Here is a 19,958-nt window from a genome sequence, read left to right as displayed (position 1 = left end):
CCGGCCCGCGAGGCGGGGCAGGGTGCGCAGCGGGCGGGGGCGCCCGGGGTTCCGCGGCGGCCGCCGCCCCTCCTGCGGCTGGAGCGCGTCCAGAGCCGAGGCGCAGCGCCGCTCCCCTCTGCGCCCGGTCGGCGATCCTCCTGCCCGTCCTCCTCCTCCTCCTCCTCCTCCTCCTCTTGCTCCTCCTTCTCCTCCCGGTGCCCTCAGCAGCGGCTCCAGCAGCCGGCCCCTCCTCTCCCTCCCTCCCCCTGCTCTTGCGCTCTCCCCGCTAACTTTCCCGAGCCCCGACCGGCGGCGCAGAGCTCGCGGCGGCTCGGCGGCCCACTGCAGACCGCGGGCCGCGAGCGGCTGTGCCCTGTAGCCCGTCCCCGCGCCCCTGGCGCGCTCCGGAGACCACAGGACGATGCCCGGGGCCAGGGACCGAGGCGCGGCCCCGGCGAGATGGCTGGGCACTGGGCTTTTGGGTAAGGCAGCCCCAGCTTGATCTCTTCTCCTCTTTCTCCACCCTGTTCCCCCAGGGGAGGGGACACTTAGAAGAGAAGTGCGGTGGACCGGGTGGGCTTTGGAGTGCGGCGGCACGGAAGGAGCAGCGCCGCCACCAGTTTCGTGCCGGCCGCCCGGCTCGCGCGGCTGGGCTCTCTGGGGACGGTGCGTGTCCCCCGCCCCAACGGCCGCCAGCCCCGTGATTAGTTCTCTGCTGTCCCTGGCGCCTTCAGCTCCGGGCTTCTGGAGCTGCATCTTGGCGCTGCAGCAGGGGTCTCTCGACTCCTGAGGTTTAGGCTTGCTGGGGGAGGGTGTCTGTGCCCCGGGCGTAGGGGGGATGCCCGGCGGGCTGCACCTGTGACTGTCGGGATGGTGGTTTCTCCCCCTACCCAGAGCTGTTTGCAACTTGGAGGCTTGATGCCCAGGCATCGGGATGCACCAGTTGGAGGGGGTGGAGGGGGGCTCCCCTTCCTGCTGGCCCTTTTCCCGCTTGTCTCTGCCCTCTCTCGCCTCAGTGCCCACTGTCTTTCCCGCAGCCCCACACTAGGGACTGGGGAGGGTTGGAAGGACTTGGAGAACCGTTCAAGCCCCCTTTTAGGAAAGATCTTTTCCTTCTCCTTACAAAGAGACACCACAGGGAGGACCTGTGTAACCTGCTCCCGGGCTCTTCGTCTTGGGATGAGTATGAAGACGGAGGAGATAGATCCAGGGGACCCCGAAGGAAGACAGTATTAATATCTATTAATATCCACGTGACAGTTTTGAGTGGCGAGCTCCAAGAGATTAGAGAATGGTATCAGTCCAGAATCTGATTCCCTCGTAAATCATAGCTGGATTCCAATGCACCTGCCCTTCTTCCTGTTTATATTTGTCAGATTTGGCTTTTGGCGGCTCCCCTCGTCAGGCTGGGTACATGATGTGGGCGTTTGTGCCGGCAACAGGGAGACCGAAGCTTTTAAGGGCGGCCGCTGCTGTGCGTGCAAATGTAAATAAACTGTATGCGGACCTGTGTGGCCACGTGTATGCACGTGGTGCGGAGGAGGGTAGAGTATTTCTTTCGCTCAGGAGCCACTGATTTACTTACATCCCTACAGCTGGCGAGAAGACACGGGTGTTGTCTCTCGTCCCTCGGGCGCAGGTTTGTGCTGCTTTCGCCGCGACCCTGATGAGGTTGGCGTCTGCGAGGCCTGAGGCTCCCTCTTCATCGGGTGGGCGCAGGGCCGCTGTGTGCCAGCTCTCCCCACCCCCATCTTGCCTCTGATCAGCCCGGGTGCCCATTGTGGCCACGGCAGGGGTAAGGGGTCCCTGGGGAAGTCAAACTCCTACAGTCAGTAAACCAGCCCACTTATCAACACCTCTGCCGTGCCTTCTGCCTGCGGTGGGCAGAGTCCTGGTACTTTGCTCCAGGTGGAAAACGTCCCCTCCGCCCTTCCCCCAAGGACTGTTCAGCTGGGTAGACTTAGGACCACCAGGGTCCCTCCTCGGACCCGGCCCAGGCGGCCGCTACTGAGCCCTCACAGAGGGCGTTGCTTTGAGCTTGGGACACAGACGCCATCTTTGCTCCCAGTCCAGCGGGGGAGATACAGGGGCAATTGGACAGCCAACTTGAGAAGCTCCCTGGCAGCATCCGAGCTGGCAGGAAGTTTGAAAACCGTATCACAGAGTTCCCTTAAGGATGAGGAAGCCAGGGTCCAGAGAGGGAAGGTGACTCACCCAACATGGCCAATTGATGGCCAAGTGGGACAGAATCCAGTTCTCTTGGGCTCTGTCAGCCCAACTTGCCTCCCAGTTGACTAAAGTCCGGTGAGAGGGAAGGTCAGCGGGATTGTGTTCTTGAGCTGAAGAAGGGGCGAGGCCGGTAGGGATACAGGCTTGGGGGCCCAGACACCTGCAGAGACTGGGCACAAAGCAGTAAGCTCCCCGGGGTCCCCACCCCCCCACCCCATGTCAAACTCAGTTTCACTTATTGAGACCACAGATTTCTCATAACCCCACAACGTATCCCTCTCTTAAACAGAGAAGCAGTTTCCAAGGTCGTTTTGTTGCGGCTGGGGTTTACGTGGGTGCCAGTCCCTTCCTGAGCTTGTAACTGGTAATATGTCTGTCCTGCCCGCCCCTTCCTTGTTCCCCGATTTGCTTAATTGCTGTGATCTGTGTTTAATTATCACTTGTGAGGGTGCTATGTTGCACAACCCTCTTTCCCTTGGTATGTATTTATTAAGGGCTTGTTTAATGAGAACACAATTAAGGAGAAGGTGCTCAGACCCGCTCAGAGAAAAGGAAAGGAAAGGGTGAGGTAAGGAGTTCACGGAGAAGAGGGCGGGAAAGAGGAGGAGTGGAGAGATGCCCTTGGTTTTGAGCTGGACTGGGTGATGGGCTGTTTTTCTGGAGATGCGGGCCGTGGGGGGTATCCCAAAGCCCTCCCTCCCCTCCCCCCCTAGTGCTAGGATCAGTGCGAAAGGTAGGCCCTGGGCACAGGTACTCCCACCTCTTGCTGAGAGTGCAGGGATCTCTGCATAAGCGCCGGCCGGTTGTGCCCACACACCCATTCCGTGGCTGCAAGGGGGAGGGGGGGCAGGCTCGCTGTTTGGACTTGTTGGCAAAGCTGGTTTTGCTGAGCATCCAGTACTCTCTCGGGGGCACACTTCTGTCTCAGCAAAGCTCCTGGGGGTGGGCAGGAAGTAGGCAGGTTGCCTAGGGAGAGGGAGCTGAAATCTTTCCTTTGTCTCTGGGCCCAGGGGCCTTGGTTGGCCCAGCCCTGCCTCCCACGGTCCCCAGGGGCCTGCTCCCCAGGAGGGGTCTTGTCCTGCTGCCTCGGCCCACTTTCTGCTACTCAGCTCTAACTTTGAGCCTGTCTCTGTCTGACTCCCCGGGGGCCAGGGACCGGAGCGTATCAGCTTTCCTGTTACAGTCAGCCCGCTTCCGCCTCCCATGCTGCCAGGCCAGCCCTTGGAGCTAAACTTAGAGCCCATGCCACCTTGCCCCTCTTTGCTCCCTCCCCTCTGGCGGGGTGTGTGTGTGTGTGTGTGTGTGTGTGTGTGTGTGAGTGATTGATCCTTGGATTTGGGGAGAGGTGGCAGACCATTTCCTGCCTTGGCATTTGCCTTGGAATGTTTGATCATGACCGTAACATTCCCGCTGGTGTGAATATTTAATGATTACATCTGCATGCGCCAAGGACTTAAAAATTTTTTTTTAACGTTTATTTATTTTTGAGAGAGAGAGAGAGAGAGAGAGAGACAGACAGACAGACAGAGCATCAACAGGGGAGGAGCAGAGAGAGAGGGAGACACAGAATTGGAAGCAGGCTCTAGGCTCCGAGCTGTCAGCACAGAGCCCATCGCGGGGCTCGAACTCATACACCGCGAGATCGTGACCTGAGTCAAAGTCAGACGCTTCACCCACTGAGCCACCCAGGCGCCCCTAGGGCTTTTTTTACTTTACTAAAACTTGGGCAGCTCGAGTGACTCCTCAGACAATACCCGCAGCGCCCAGATGAGAGTGGAGGGGCCGAAGGCTTCCCAGAGGGCAAAGAAAATGGAGGCTCTGAGAGTCGCTGGGTAGTCAGGGCCTTTCAGGGAGCAAAGGCAAAGATTTGGGGCTCAGGGTGGTATTCCACAGGGTGAGACCTTGTTCATCGACCCCTGAGGCCAGAAAGAGGCCCCCAGTCCCAAATACAGGCACACACTGAAATTCTAAACAGTTGAAATTCTAAGCAACGTCTTCACTCCGGGGAAATGGCCGCACAGACACAATCACCTCCAAGTGGTGATATAGGGCACGAGTACAAACTAGTGTGCGAACGGCCTGGGGGCATTTTTGGCTGACACCGGCCATTGACCTAGAGGTCCCCTGGTCGTGTCCAGACCTGTGATGGGGGCGAGCCCTGTCCCCCTCCCTCCTTTCAAATACCATCCTCCTCTCCCTGCGAGGTGCCTAGGTCAGAGGGGTGGCCTCACTGAGGCCCTTCTTGGGCTTTGTGAGCTCATGTTTTGTCTTTATACCAAGCTCAGGAGGTAGGAAAGACAGGCGTCCCTGGTCTGGGGTGTGCATGCGGGCTGTGGCGTCTCTGACTTTATCAAGGTCGGCAGGCAGCGTGGGGCCTGCTTGGCACCTGCTGACCAGTCCGCTCCTGGCTTGGTCATCCTACTGAAGCATTCTTCCGGGGGCCTCTAGTGGACCAACATCTGCCCTGGTTCCCTCCTGTCCCCCCAGTAGAGCATTGCCAATGGGAGAACACGGGAGACAGGCCCCTGGCTTTTCTGTGCACGAGCCTCCCAGGAATAGCGGCCAGGACTTCCAGACCGCTGGGAGGCTGTGCGGTGCAGAGCCCAGGCTTGCCCGCCGTCTCTGATGCCTGAACTTGGGCAGGGCTTTGGACTTTTCCGTGGAAGCCTCTCTGCCTTTCCTTTGTCCCCTCCAGACCATGCTGGGAATGGCAGTGTTTCACTGTGGGAGTCCTGAGTGTATTAGAGTTAAGTCATCCACATAGGCACACGCTAATCAGGCAGAAATATGCATTGTCATGAGCTAGACCTTAAAGAAATAGCCTGTCCTCCGTTCTGGACTCTTCTTTGGCCCTTTTTGGCCTCTCCCTATTTAAAGCAGTCAGAAAGATTTTGCTTTCGATGTGTATTTTTGGTGTTCTTGGATATCCCATTCTGGCGGGGGTTGGGGAGGGGATGTGACCCTTGACTTGAGATCCCCCCCATCTGCCTCAGGATCCGGGTTCCTGGCCAGAGGTGCCAGTGAGCACTGGAGGCTGGAGCTCTGGCTGTCCTTGGAGCTTGGGCACCGAGGGAGGCCTGTGGTTATTAGGAAGCTTCTGAAGGCTTCCCCGTCATAGTTCCGCACTCTGTTCCTTGGAGTGGGGGAGCGATGGGGGTCAGAAGCAGAGCTCGTGTTGCCTACAGAAGGGCCATCTTTAAAAAAAATTTTTTTTTTTAATGTTTCTTTGCATTAGAGAGAGAGAAAGAGTAGGAGAAGGGCAGAGAGAGACACAGAATCGGAAGCAGGCTCCAGGCTCCGAGCTGTCAGCACAGAGCCCGGTGCGGGGCTCAAACTCACAAACCGTGAGATCGTGACCTGAGCCGAAGTCGGACGCTTGCTCCTGTCTGGCTGCTGTCCCTAGACCTCTAGGGGAGGTGTGTTGCAGGGCAGGGGCAGAGGGAAAAAGGAAACCAGGAGCAGTGAGCCGAGCTAGCCTTGAGAATGCCGCTTACTGCACTCACCGGGTGTGTGGCCTTGAGCAAGTGATTTTCTCTGGGCCTGTTCCTTTCATTTTGTATATTAAGGATAAAAATAACTACCTCGTAGGATTACCATGAGGATTAAATGAGACAGGGCATATAACATGCCCTGGGCTCAGTCCCAGATTCACCAGTTACTATGTGGCCCTGGGCAAGTTATGTAAGCTCTCTGAGCCTCAGTTTCACCATCTGTAAAATGAGAAAAATTATACCTACCTTTTGGTGTTCAAATAAAAGCTGGCGTTAATATGGATAAATCCTCTAGGACAGTGGTTTTCAAAGTGTTGTTGCTGACCAGAGTATTCCCTGAGAACATGAAGAAATGCAAATTTCTTTTTTTTAAAAGTGTTTATTTATTTTGGGAGAGAGAGAGAGAGAGAGAGAGAGAGAGAGACTCCCCAGCAGGCTCTGCACTGTCAGCACCGAGCCCAATGCGGGGCTCGAACCCAGGAACCATGAGATCATGACCTGAGCCGAAATCAAGCGTCAGAAGCTTAACCCACCGAGCCCCCCGGGCGCCCCTAGAAATGCAAATTTCTAATTTCCAGTAGGGTCTCTGGACTGAATCAGAAACTCCAGAGGTGGGGCCAAGCCATCTGTAAGTGTCCTCCAGGCGATCCCGATGCTGTCTCAAGTTGGAAAGCCACATTCTAGAACAATTCCTGGCACGTAAGAGCCGATCGAAGAATGAGGGCTAACTTCTCAACACTCAAGGGAACCTTGGCGGGCAAACCCTTCTCTACTAGGATGTGAGAAAGGAGTTTCTTGCTTTGGGGCTTTGGAATGCTGGAAATGTTTCTTGTTGACCGAAAGGCGAGCCACTTAACCTCTCTGTGCTAGTTGTCTCATCTATGGACTTATCATAGCACGTCGTTCACGGGATGGGTATAGATCCGATGTGCCTGGCACATAGTACATGCTCAGTAAGTATTGGCTGTGATCGACACTGGCAGGGGCCGCGATGGGTTCCTGGACCATTGCGTGTTCCTTCTGACCTTCGAGGCGAGAGCCCTCCACGTTGCCCTCAGCAGCTGAGGGGACGTGAAGAAGCTGAGTGGAGCCCTGAGTGCAGGAAGCGGGGCCGTTGGCTCTCCTTGGAACCCTTCGCTGTCATTTAAAAAGCACTGCTTAGGTGCGTCACTACCTCCGGTGAGCAAAGCAAGGGGAAACTGATTAGGGACCATGAAGGCATGACGGTAGACAAAAGAGGTCCTTGCGAGTCAGGATGGGACAAAGAGAGAGGTTGGTGACCCCTAAGACAAGGACTGACCCTGGCTGTCTTGGGAACAACACCCATCCACGGACTGTCTGCAGAGCGGATCTGGGCTGAGGGGGAGGGGGGGGGTCTCAGGGGGCCCAGCCATCACGCCCGGTCAGTGCAGCCAAGTCACTTCCCATGTGGGGCCTTGCTGTCCCGTCTCTAAGATGGGCAGTGAGAGTAACGGATCAGCCTGGGGCACTCTGGGAACGCCAGGCCGGAGGTCCAAGCAGCTGGGAGGAGCTGCAGTCTGGGAAGAAAACTCAGGGAAACTTCGGGACAGGAGTCAGTGCAGCCACAGGGCTGCTCCCTCCTGCCCGCTAGCTCTTCAGTCAGACCTGGGTTCACGTTTCCAGAACCCCACGAGTTGTACAACTTTGGGCAACACGCTTTGCTTTTCGGAGTCTCACTTTTCCCGTCTGTAAAGTGTAGGATTGCGAATACCCACCTTTTTATTTGTAACGCTTATTTTTATTTTTGAGAGGGTGAGACAGAGCGAGAGCAGGGGAGGGGCAGAGCGAGAGGGAGACCCAGAATCGGAAGCAGGCTCTGGGTTCCGAGCCCTCAGCTCGGCGCCGGAGGCAGGGGTGGAACCCACAGTGAGATCCTGACCTGAGCCGGAAGTCCGGGCCCCTGAGTGGCTCAGTCTTACAGAAATACCCATCTTCCAGGTGTGAGTTGGGAATGAAATGGGATCACCCACGTGCGGCCTGTAGCAGAGCTCTGGGCCCAGGAAAAAGGGTCATTATTCCGGGGATGGCTGGGAACCTGAGTAGGACCCTCTCTGAGACCTCGCTCAGGGCGACCCCAGGTGCCCCTTTCACTTAGGGGCAAGGACAGCTAGGCATCTTATTCTGACGCCCCTCCTCCCCACGCCCCCTATCGCGGGGTCTCCTCAAAGGGCTCTGTAGGACAGGAGGAGGGCCAGGGCCACGAGGTGGGTCCCAGAGGCGAGTGGAGACTGGTGGTTCCCAGGCCCGGTGATGTCCTGAGTAGTGGGTGTGAGGTTGGGAGAAAGAGACCGGCGGCGGGGGTGGGGGGGTAGGGGGGTGGTGGTGCTCGAGGAACGTTCCCGGAACGAGGGCCGAGAGGGGCCCCGGGGTGTGGGGAACAGTCCGGGCTACTCCGGGCCGGGAGGGGACAGCGGTCCGGCACCCTCCACACCGCCCGTATCCCGTGCATCCCTGTCGTCTGGACTCTGCCTCCAGCGGGGTCTGCCCGCTCCCTTTCTCTCCTACATTCACCTGACCCGAGCCTCCGAGCCACCCCACCCCCTCTCCCGGTCCCCCGGTCCCCCCCCCCCCCCCGGGTCCTGGCCCGGGGGGGGGGGGTCGCCTTCCTCCTGTTCTCAGGATCCGGCAGGTGTCCAGGGGCCGTGGGACCCGGCCCGGCAGACACGGTCCGGCGGGAGGTGGCCCTCAGCCTCTCAGCCCCTGGGGGCCGGTGCGAGGGTCCAGGGCTCAGGACGAAGAGGCCGCTGCGCGGTGTCGGGGACTGGGTTTGCCCATTTTCCCTTCTTCCCCGCGCGGGACCTCGCCTCGTCCCCACCCCCCAGTCCGGGAAATGTAACGAGGGGGCCCGCGCAGCGTCCCAGGGGCCATTCCCACCGCCAATAGGCCGAGCCCGTCCGGCACTGCGCGGTGCCGGGAATGGCACTTTCAGGGACTGCCCCGCGGGTTAGGGGGCGCCGACTCGCGGCGAGGGCCCCTTTTTCTTGGGTTGGGGTGACCCCTGGTGGTCATTCCGTGTGCCACAGCGGCGGCTCACCGGCCCGGGGCCAGGCGGGAGAAATGAATGAGGGCGGGTGGCTCAGGCAGTGTGAGCTGCAGTGAAGAGGACCGTCCTCCCCAAGTTGATACCGAGGGTGACAGAGACCTCCCTGCCCGGCCAAGCCACTCCTCCCTGCCCGAGTGTCCTCTTCCAGAGCTCCAGGCTGGGGATTCCCGTGGGGGTTTATTAAGGGGGGTGGTGTCTCTCACACAGGTCTCTTCCTGCTCCCCATGTCCCTGTCGCTGGAGGTGTCCGTGGGAAAAGCCACCACCATCTACGCCGTCAACGGCACAGAGATCTTGCTGCCCTGCACGTTCTCCAGCTGTTTTGGCTTCCAGGACCTCTACTTCTGGTGGTCGTACAACAGCAGTGACACATTCAGGATTGTAAGTCGTGGGGGGGAGGGGAGGGGACAGCTCAGCTCCCTGTGCCTTACCCCTGCCTCCCGTTCCCCTGGTCTGGTCCCTTCTGGACTGACATCGCTGCAATGGTCCCCAGAATCCACCTTCTGTCACCCTTGCTCCTAGCATTCTTCCCAGAGCTGTCCCGAAGGATCCAAGTGGGAGGAACGCTTAGACCGTGTTTCCAGAATTGGGGGATTTGTTGGAATTCTTGGCTAGAGTCCTTGTCTGGTCTGAAGGAATACCTGAAACTTGGGTTGCTTGTGTGAAAATAATTTAAAACACGGGAGAGAGAAAAGACCTCTGGAAGGCTTGGAGAGAGGAAATGAGAAGAGGCCAAGGGGAGAAGGGCTGGGGAGCTGTACCTGAAGGGAGGGAAGAGGAAGCTCTCCAGGAGTATCTGGCAGGGCTCTGGGCTGCGGGTGGGGTGGACCAGTCAACAGGGGCTTAGGGAGGAGTCACCGCGTGGTCCGGTAGGGGTCCCAAGGTGTAAGTGAGGAAGCCACAAGAGACCAACTCTGGATGCAATTAAACGCCGAACTCAGAGGCTGTTGATGGACGGTGCCGTAGGATTGGGACTGATTCAGGTCTTGACGGAGGGCCGGCATTCAGATGGACAGGGGACAAGGTGTCAGCAAAGGCCGGGGTGGGGGCTGTTGACAGAGGGAAATGAGTGTGGGATTCGCCGGAGTCATCATGTAAAAGGCTTTTAAGAAGAAAGCAGTAAGCGCTGTGCTGCGTTCCAGGGAGACCTTAATGACAGAAAATGGGTTTAGCGTGAAGCAAGCAAAATTCAGGTTAGACAGGCAGAGTCATCGATATTGGGAGGAAACCAAGTGGGGGCAGCATCTCTGGCGGCAGGCTCTTTCTGGACCTGGGCAGGGAGGCACCTAAGGGATGGGCTTGAAGTGATGCCATGACTTCTGAGGACTCTGATTCTTTCTCGGCCATCTCTTCCCCACCTCCTTCCCCCTATAGATCATAGATGGGACAGTGAAGAATGAGAAGTCTGACCCCAAGGTGAAGTCAAAAGACGATGACCGCATCACTCTGGAGGGCTCCACTAAGGAGAAGATGAACAACATTTCCATTCTGCTGAGGAACCTAGAATTCAGCGACACGGGCAAATACACCTGCCATGTGAGGAACCCCAAGGAGAATAATATTCATCACCAGGCCACCATCACCCTCCAAGTCGTCGATAAACGTAAGCAGTGGGGGCTGGGACAAGGGATACCCCACTCAGTGTCACGGTGAAATGGCAAAATGGACCCCACTGGTGTTTTCTGTTGTTTTATGCTCTCGAGAGTTACTGGAGTCACATCTGGGAGCTCAAATAACTGAGCAGGAACACTGAATTCTGCTGTTGAATAGCTCGTGGTATACATTTCGCTCCTCTGAGCCTGTTTTCCTCATCTGTAAAATCTGCATTCTTCTAGGGTACCTGTGACGAGTAGAGACGCGAGCTAGGAATGTTTCGTGGTGGGGAGGTTCTCTGGGTGTGCTGATCATTACTGCTCTTGTGGATTCCCTTAGCAACTGTTGATCGCACGCCAGGTAGCCAACCAAAAGGGCTATGAGTGATCCACGGTGTTGTTCCTTGAGGAATTTACAGTTCAGGGTAGGACAGAAGACAGGGAAGCAGAGAACTGAAAGAGGGGTGGGGCCTGCAGAGAGAGATGCCCGTGGGTTCACTGTTGGCCGTGTCAGGGGCAGAGCCAGCGGCCATCCAGGCAGCTCGCCATGAGCCTGGAGCCATCTGAGTCAACGCCGTGTATAGCATCACCTCTTCTACTATGTTTGGATGTCATCCCACTTTGTGCGCAGCCTTTCCACGAGGGAAGAGGAGAGGCAGGGAAGCCACATTTTTGGAGCATTTCTGGGTGCCAGACCCTGAGTTAGGCGCTGTGTCTTACCTTCTCTCCTTTGATCCTCACACATCCCTTTGAAGGGATCTTTTCTCCATTTTTATAGACTCCTTCATTCACCAGATAGTTGTCGAGTACCTACCGTGTGGTAGACGTTGTTCTAGGTGCCGGGGATACAGCACGAACAAGGTAGACAAAGTTCTGCCCTTCTGGAGATTTCCTTCCAGTCAGGGGAGATATATGGTAAACAAAATAAAGAAGAAAATGATGTTGTCGAAGAGAACATAGCTGGTGTTGTGAAGAAAAAGCAAAATGGGGAGGGAAAGAGGGGAAGGCCTCACCAAAAAGGCAACAGAGAAGAAGGACCTTTGAGGAAGCAATGGGGATATCTTTGGGAAGATAGTCTAGGCAGAGGGAACAGCAAGTGCAAAGGCCCTGAGGCAGATACTTGAACATCAAAGAGACCACTGTGGCTGGGAAGGAAAAAAAAAAAGAGAGAGAGAGAGAGGCCACTGTGGCTGGAGCAGGGCAAATAGAAACGAGTCAGATTAAGACATATTGTGTGGGGCCTTACAAGCCTGAGGGAGATGGGAGCCACTAAAGAGCTCTGAGCAGAAGAGTTAACCCGGAACAAGCTCTCTGCGGGGCCAAGAATAGATGATGAAGTAACGAGTCCAGTTAGGAGGCTCCTGTAAACATCCGGGCCAGTGTGGCACTGAGAGGTCAGATTCTGGAATTTTTAAGTTAGGGCCGTCAGGATTCTCAGGTGAATGGGACGTGGGGTTTGGAGAAGGGAGGGGTCGAGGATGACCCCAAGCATTTTGGTCAAAACAACTGGAAGGGTGGAATTTTCTCGACGGAGGTCGGGGCACGGTGAGTGGCAGGGGTTCCGGAAGTCAGGAGTTCAGATGAGGCAACCGAGGTAGAAGCGTTAAGTGACCAGCTCCAGTTACCAGCTCGTTAGTGACTGTGGAAATCCGGTGGTTGAAATCCGGACGACCTGACCCTGAAGACTTCCTGCCGCATAGAAGTCGTTAGAGGGAGATGCTTCATCTTTCCTGCACGGACAAAAGAGGCCCAGAAAGAAGCAATGACATTCGATGTGGCAATTTGGGGGGTCGAAAGCCGCTGTGGCCCCGCGTCTGGATTATTCCAGAACGGTGTGTGTGTCTGTGAGAGGGTGTGTGCACGGAGGGGGCCGGGGGAGGGCCCCCTTCGTGTCGGGCCTTAGCCTGGTGGACGCCATGTTCCAGCTTCTACTTCCCGCTGCAAGGCCTGGGGAGGGCCGCGGACCCGGGGTCGGAGGGCTGCAGCCGCCGGGCTGCCCTAATGCCAGGCTCCAGGTGACTCCTGCTCCCCTCACCCACTCCCTCCTCTCCCCGCTCTGGCCGCGCAGTGGAAGAAGTGGACAACACAGTGACCCTCATCATCTTGGGCGTCGTGGGCGGGGTCATCGGGCTCCTCATCTGCATTCTGTTGCTCAAGAAATTCATCGCCTTCGTCATCAAGAAGACTCAGGAGAAAAAGTGAGTTGGCTCCTGTCCCCCCCACGGGCCCACCACCCCGTCCCGTCCTCTCTCGTGGGTGTGCCCGGCGTCGTCTCCTCCCACTGCCATCTGCCCCCGTCCGCCTGCATCCTTCCACGTGTCCCCTCACCCCGTCCTCGCTTCCCACTCCTACCCCTCCTTCCCATCCCTGCGCCTCTCCTCCGCCTCCCAGCCCCTCTTCCTCTCCCTCCTGGAGGAATTTGTTGAGTTCCCTGAGTACATGAATGCAACCTGCCTGCTCTTTCTCCTCTAGCTGTCTTCCTGTCCGTTGCGTTAGCTCCTCTCCTTCCATGTGCACCTCCCCAGCCTAAGTCCTACCAAAGGACTGAGGACGCCTGCTTTTTTGAATCACAGAAAATGCGCGATTCCGTGTACAGAAACTCTAAAATGGGAAGACCCTCATTCTGAAAGTTCACATGGGGGGAGACTAAAATCTAAAAAGGCCGAGCTCAGGTTTAAGACGGATGGGAAAGGAGAGAGGGTACGAGCCCAGCCCCGGGCCCGGGGCCCGAAACTGTCAGAACCGCATCGGGCTCACGAACAGCAGGAGGAGAATGTAAAAAGGCCTTTGGAAGGTGGGTCTCGAACCCATGAACCGAGAGGTCACGACCTGAGCTGAAGTTGGATGCTTAACCGTCTGAGCCACCCAGGCGCCCCAGAACTGCTCTGTTTCTCTTCCCGTCATTCCGCTTTGTTGAGAAGAGGGAGTTGGGCTGGAAAGGGCAGAAGCTGTACCGGAGAGAAGGGAGGGAGGCTGAAGGCAGCGGGGGACATTAAGGGAACGGCGCTGGGGGTGGAGAGCGGGAGGCTCATGGTATCACCTCCAGCACTGGCTGGGATGAAGAAATCTTGGATTGTCTCCCTGCATCACGGCCGGGGTTTTGGAGAGTTTGGAGAGGGACCAGGAGCATGGAGTTGGACCAAATTTTGTTTTTAATAACCAGTCTTGCTATTGATGGTTAGCAGAATTGGAGAACGGACTGTTCAGCATACGGTTCAAAAGCATTTAGAAAAGAAAACAGTGGTTCTCGGGAACCACCATGGGTTCCTCAAGGACAAGGCAGACCAAATGTTTTCTTGCTAGGGCGCTAGTAAATCAAGAGGTTGCTACAGATGATAACACTTCACCCAGAGGTGCAGTAGAATGCTCCAGGGGTTCAGGAGAGGGTGGAACACCAGGGAAGGGTTTCTGGCCAAAGGGACATTTGTGATAGGCCTTGCAAGATGGATATAATTTAAGCCCTGGGGAGGGTCAGGAGAAGGGCGTTCCAGAACTGCTGAGAGCAGAGGAGGACAGTCTGGGAGGAGGGACGTGTTTGAAGAACAAGGCATTTTGTTTGTTGGGAGAGCGGGGCGTGTGGTCGGGGCGGGGGGGAAGGAGAGAAAAAGCCTGCAGAGGGGGCTGCGGGGAGACCCCTGGGGACCTGGGAGTCCAGGTTGAGCTCGGTTGTCCTTCTGGCTGCATTCGAGCCTGTGAGAGCTCTCAGGGCCTGGCATGATCAGAGAGCTTTGGAAGAACGGGTCTGGCCTTGGTGAGCACAGGGACTGGGGGTGGGGGGGGGGCTGGAGGTGAGAGACAGACCCCGGGGAAGCCTGCAAGGGGTCCTCTGAGTGCAGGAAAGCCTGCGTCAACAGCAGAGATGGGGTGGCTTCCCGAGCAGGAGGGAGACGCCGGACGGCATCTCGGGATCAATTTTGGGCTTCTCCTCGAAGGCGCGGTTCCCTTTGCCTGGAATGTCTCCTCCCTCATCTTTGTGGGACTCAACTTCTGGGACACGTCCAAAGAGCCCTCCCTGACCCCTAGAAGGAGGCTTCCTCAGGGGATCCCTCCTTGGCACGCCCTTCATCCTATCGCTGTGTTGAGGTCGTGTGTTTAGTGTCACAGTCTCGGGAAGACTGCACATTTTCCGAGAGCAGGCACTCCGCTCCCTCTGGCCTGACACGATGCTCGGTACCGAGTAGATTTTCAGTAAAGAAATCGGGGGTGCTTGGGAGTACAATTAGGTAGATTGTGGTTGTCTGGGCTGTCTGTACCTTACGTGTAGGGATAGGTAGGTAGGCAAGCAGGTAGGTAGACAGACAGACGGATAGACAGACAGGTAGACAGCTAGATCCATCTGCATAGGGGTCTTTAGTGATATGCCCCCGGGCCCTGCTTATTCATGGTTACTAGGACTTGAGTGACACCAGGAGTATCACATTTCCAGGAACCGAGTGACTGTTAGAGAACAGAATTGGGATCTAGGAGGAGCTCGATAGGCCGGAGCTGTGGAGTAAATTTTGCAAGACAGAATCGATGAGGACAAAATAGCAAGTCCTTCCCGAAGGCCTCGAAGCTGGCTGCACAAGTCCGGGGTGAGGCGAAGATAGACTGTGGCCACAGCAGCCATGAAAAAGCCTCGGAAGCTTTCACAAGCAGAGAGCTCGGAGTGATGTAGCGGTCAGGCCTTCTCTGGAGAGCCGTAGGCAGCCTGGGTACGGGCATTGAGGTGGGGCATTCTTTTTTTTTTTTTTTTTTTTTTTTGTGTTTATTTAGTTTTGAGAGAGAGGGAGAGAGAGCACGAGCAGGGGAGGGGCAGAGAGAGAGAGAGGGAGTCACCGAATCAGAAGCAGGCCCCAGGCTCTGAGCTGTCAGCACAGAGCATTCCTCCGCCTCTGGTCACAGCCGACGCAGGGAGCCTTGAAGGGCCCGCCGGGGGCCTGGGGAGGAGCTCTTTGTCCTTGACGTACTGCCCGCTGGCCTGGACCCTTCCCCTGGGCTGGCCCAGCCTGGGAATTAACCTGGCTTGGCTTCCCCTGAGCCCTGACCCCTGGGAACAGTGCCTGGTGCTCTTTCTTGCCTTTTGCCACGTTGGGGCGACTAGGTGACGGTGAGCCTTACTGGGTCCTGTCCGCGTGCCAGGCACCGTTCCAGGTGCTCGCCGATGCCTTGTGGCACCCCCCACGAAGAAGCTGTCATCGTTACGTCCATTTTATAGACGAGGAAACTGAGGCCCAGAGAGGTTAGGTGGCTTGACCTCTCGCCACCTTTGCCCTCCAGAAGGCCAGAGAGAGGGCCTGGGGCGGGTTGTGGGGCCCACCGCTCCTCTCCAGAGCTGACCCCTTACTCTTGCTCCTGCCCTCACCACCTCACCGGTGCCCTCTCCTGCTCTCTCCCTCTCCAGGAAGGAGTGCCTCGTGAGCTCCTCAGGGAATGATAACACAGAGAATGGCTTGCCTGGCTCCAAGGCGGAAGAGAAAGCACCAACCAAAGTGTGAGCCCTTGCTGGGGGCCGAGCAGCCGCCGGGGGCCTCACTTTCTGATGATGGAACTGATGCTTGAGCCGTGTCCGTGAACCCACGTGCCTGAGACACCTGCTGCTTGGCTCCAGCTGTAGTCTTTCTGGGGAGAAACCGGGGTCCTGGCCAGCCTGCCTGCCCCCTCCCAGCCAGGGCTCCCCAGGGATGAGGGCCGGCCAGGGGAGGGGGCTTGTGGAAAGTTCAGGAAAGGAAAGGAGGGCTCGGCGGTGTGGAAGGTGGGTCCCCCGACACCTGGATACACGCGGTCTTCTTCAGTCTCCCCACCCTGTATGAGCAACACCTTGGTTTTCCTCCAGATTTCTCTTTAAGAGAGGCTTGGGGGGCGATCAGTGAGGGCTACCCCGGTAGCTGGACCCAAGTGAACAATAACGTGGAGATCTAGCCCTTTCTGCGGTGGCTGTGGCCTACAGGCCTCTGTTCAGGGTCGGGGGTGGGAGCCTGCTGGCGGGGGGGGCGGGGGGGCTACCGTGAGTGGCTTTGATGGACACCTGACCCACCAGGTCCCTCTGTGAGGCGCTTCCTCCCCTCCACAGGGTGTCCCACAGCCCCTGCCCCATCTCCACCCCCCCAGACCCCCCCCGTCCCCCACTGCTGCTTGGAGTCTGTGAACCTTCCCAACTGGGGCTGACCATCTTGGTCTTGGAGGGGGGGTCCCGGCCTTCCTGGAGCACTGGGGGTGCCACTGAAGCCTTTCCTAGCATTTCTTCTCGGCGAACCAGCACTGTGGACGTGGGCGAGCCGGTGTCCAGGGCCCCTCGGCCACTGGGATGCCCACCCCGGCCCCACCAGTGCTGGCTGCCCCTTCTCCTCGGCATGGCGGGACCATGGCCGCCCCTGGGAACTCCCGAGCTTGGCTCCCCTCTGCTCCTCTTTCCCTGATGCGTCAGGTGGCATCATCTTGCTTGAGGTGTTGCACTCTCAGAGCCTCCCCTCCCGTGGGCTCACTCCCCCACCCGTGCCCATCCATCACACCTTCTCCCCTGGCCCCGGGTTGTTCACCTCCAACCTGGGGTCAAGGCTTGCTTTCACCTCAGGGATCCTCTCGCTTTGGAAGAGAGGGCCCTTGGGTTTCCTGGCTGCTTCCCGTTCAGCTGTGCCACCCTCCCCCCTCGCCCCCCGAGGGTGGGGGAGGAGCAGGGAGAGAGTTCTCGCAGTCTTCTCTGCTTTTCTAAGAACTGGTTTGCACACCCCTGTGTGTGGGGCTGGACTGTGCCTTAGCTCCTCACGTCCTGGCTCGTCCCCTCTGTCCCGTCTCCAGCCTGGATGCGATGGCCATCTCTGGTGTAGTGCTGCCTCCTCCCAAGACCATGCTGGGGACCGGGGAGTTGGGGGGGCCCACCAGTGGCCCCTTGGACAGTGATGGGATCGTGGAACAGTCGGCGTCCCTGACAGGGAATTCAGCGGTGGTGTCCCCATGGGGCGGGAGGAGGGGTGAAGAGAGCCGTGTGCGGTTAGGGGAGGCCTCCACAATCTGTTCCCGCTCGCCCCCTCTCTGGCGCTCTGTCCTCTGGGCCTGGGAGGGATAGGAAGGGAGTAGCCCCCTTCCCAGGGGTTAGGGGGCTGCCACCAGATTCTCCCTATCCAAAAGCGGCCGCGGGCTTCCCCCAGGGTGGAGGTGGGGGGCGCTGAATAACAGGTGCCTGGCTGTGACCCGTGGCCCTCACCCCACCTGACGGGTTTACAGGGTCCCACTCTGATCTGCCTCTAGGGCTCCCATCCTTGGCCCCCCAGAACTCTAGGCTCGGGCTCAGATTTTTGCGGCTTTGCGAACACACAGACTGCCAGCCTTTTGGAAAACTTCTTGTGGCCACCTTCGTGAAAGGTGCTTGCTTCTCCTTCCCGGTTTCAACATTTGAACGAGCTGAATCCGAATCGGTTGGGCTCCTCTTACTCTCTTCAGAGGAGGCCAGGGTTTCCAGAGCAGGGGGGTGGTGGGGGGAGAGCATCCTGTCCGCTCCGGGGTCTACTGCTGACTGATAGGTGGTCACGCATCTGCTCTGGGCTCCGCTTTTCCCGTCTATAAAGTGGGTGTAATAATACTTACCTACCTCCCAGGACTGTTGTGAGGCTTGACGGGTTTTTGTTTAAAAAAAATCTCTTTGGCGTGGAAAGGGATCTAGGAGGCCAGGCCTTATCATTGGAGGAGTCGTTCCAAGTCTGTCCTGTCCTCACCTCTGTGTCCCTTCCCCACGAGACAGACACAGACCCACATCGATGCACACGCACGCATGCACTTTCTCTTTCTCACCCACTCTCGCTCTCTTCCCACTCCTCCCCCTTGGAATTATTTTAGTCTCTGCAATATTAGAAACCTTGGCTCTGATGCTTGAAGCTTCTTATCCACGGCTTCTGTTTGGGAGTTTTCAATAGAGGGGGTAGAATGGGGACCCGAGGGGGGCACTTTGGGTTGCCCCGGTGCCTGGGGGCACCACGGGCATTGAGCGAGTGGGGACTAAGAATGCTCAGCTTTGTCCCCGCAACAGAGAATGTTCTGCCCCAGCGCTGGGAGGGCACCCGGGAGGCACACTGGCATGGGTTTGCCATAGAATGTAGACGGGCAAAGCCATGTTCCCAGGCCGTCCGTCAGTGTGCGCAGATCTCAGAGGGTGATGCGCAGGGGCTGGTGAGGGTGTCTCCAGGGCTCTTGGGCTAGAGAGAGCCATTCACAGAGTTAGGGTTGGGAGCCCTGGAGGCACGCAGCTGTGCCCACAGTAAAGTCCGCGAGACCCAACACGAGGGTCTCTTCCAATTCCCCATCCTTGGCCTCAAACGAGGACGTCAGCATTCTAGGCCTTGCGTCTCTCCCTGGGCCGGAATTGAGCAAAAGGCCGCCAGAATGAACCTGTAAGGCTAGAGTGGTCTGGGAGAGGGGCCGACGGAGCGCAGGCTTTTCCCTCCCGGCTGGCTGACCAGAGCTGGGGTGTGAAGGGAGGGGTGTGAAAGCGTGCTCCTGAGATGGTGGCAGGTGAGGGTGTGCCCGTGGAGTTGGGGGGGGGGAGGGGCTGTGCACGGAAGCGCGGTTGTGTAGGAGGCGTGTGTGAAGGCTGAGTGTGCCTGAGATGGGGGGAGACTCGGCACATTTGGGGAGTCATCTTTCCTGGCCTGGGCTATAGCTGTTGGGCCACCGGGAGGCTGAGAGAGGATAAGAGACAGAGGGGAAAGAGCAGCCATGCTTCTGGGCCCCATTACCCCATGACTCCCTCCCACGGTCGCAGGCAGCTGCCATGAGTGCTGGGAGTGGGGGGTGGGGTGGGTGGGGAGGGCAGGGAGGGGAACTTCTCGAGAAAATCCTACAGCTTGCTTCACCTTACTCTGTCCCGGGTTGGAGTCCCTCCCCTCCCACCTGATATTCAGAGCTTTTGACTATCTTATGCATGGTTTATTCCTCTGGCTTGGATGACAATGCCCATAGTCAACTCTTTAAATATAACTATAGATCAAAACAGTGCCGCAATGGGTCCGGGAGGCCTCTGGTCCGTGGGTGCCTCTGGGAGGCACGGATATGCACACCCCCAGCCATGACTTGTGTTCAAGCACAGAATGATGGATGCAATCAACTCTCTTGCCTTTATACCACGTTTGGCATTGTAGAACTTTATTTAGCTTTGCCTTGGATGAAATAAAAATTATGTTTAATAGAAACGGCTTGGGGCTTCCATTTTTGGCTTTTGGGGAGTTGGGTTCCGGTTTTATTACCTGCCAGCTGTAATGGGGACAGGTTCCTTTACCTCCCGAGCCCCGGTCTCCCGGTCTGAAATGTCACCTGCCCTGGTATGATCATACGTGGAAAATGTCTAAGAACGCGGGGCACGTTCATTCACAGGGAAGTTGGGAAGCTGGCCCTTTAACACTGGAATCACTGCCAGGGCCCTCCCTGTACTGATGACCTTGGTGATGGTTCTGGTCCGGCTTTGCTTGGCTGGTCCCTCCAGCTGCCTGTTCCAGGGGACAGGATCTCTAGCGGTGGAGAGGAAGGGAGCTGTGGCTTATACCTCTGCCCACGCACATTCCATATTGTTGATCTTGAACTATCCTGAACATGGATGGATTACCCAAGCGTTCCTGACTTTAGAAGAGTTTCT

General features: G+C 57.4%; 1 protein-coding gene across 1 annotated transcript; it reads left to right on the top strand.

Annotated features, from left to right (window-relative positions):
* Positions 1–400: 400 nt before the first annotated feature.
* On the top strand, positions 401–16,317 carry SCN4B (sodium voltage-gated channel beta subunit 4). The gene is made up of 5 exons (XM_030331736.1): positions 401–464; positions 8,974–9,146; positions 10,140–10,368; positions 12,426–12,555; positions 15,741–16,317. Exons 1-5 carry the CDS (start codon positions 404–406, stop codon positions 15,832–15,834), a joined length of 687 nt encoding a protein of 228 aa, XP_030187596.1. The 5' UTR covers positions 401–403; the 3' UTR covers positions 15,835–16,317.
* The last annotated feature ends 3,641 nt before the right edge of the window (positions 16,318–19,958 follow it).

This window comes from Lynx canadensis, chromosome D1 (genome assembly GCF_007474595.2).
Source record: "Lynx canadensis isolate LIC74 chromosome D1, mLynCan4.pri.v2, whole genome shotgun sequence".
In the NCBI taxonomy this organism is placed as follows: Eukaryota; Metazoa; Chordata; class Mammalia; order Carnivora; family Felidae; genus Lynx; species Lynx canadensis.
Note: the sequence above shows the minus strand (reverse complement) of the source record. Positions and strands in the feature narration are given on the sequence as shown.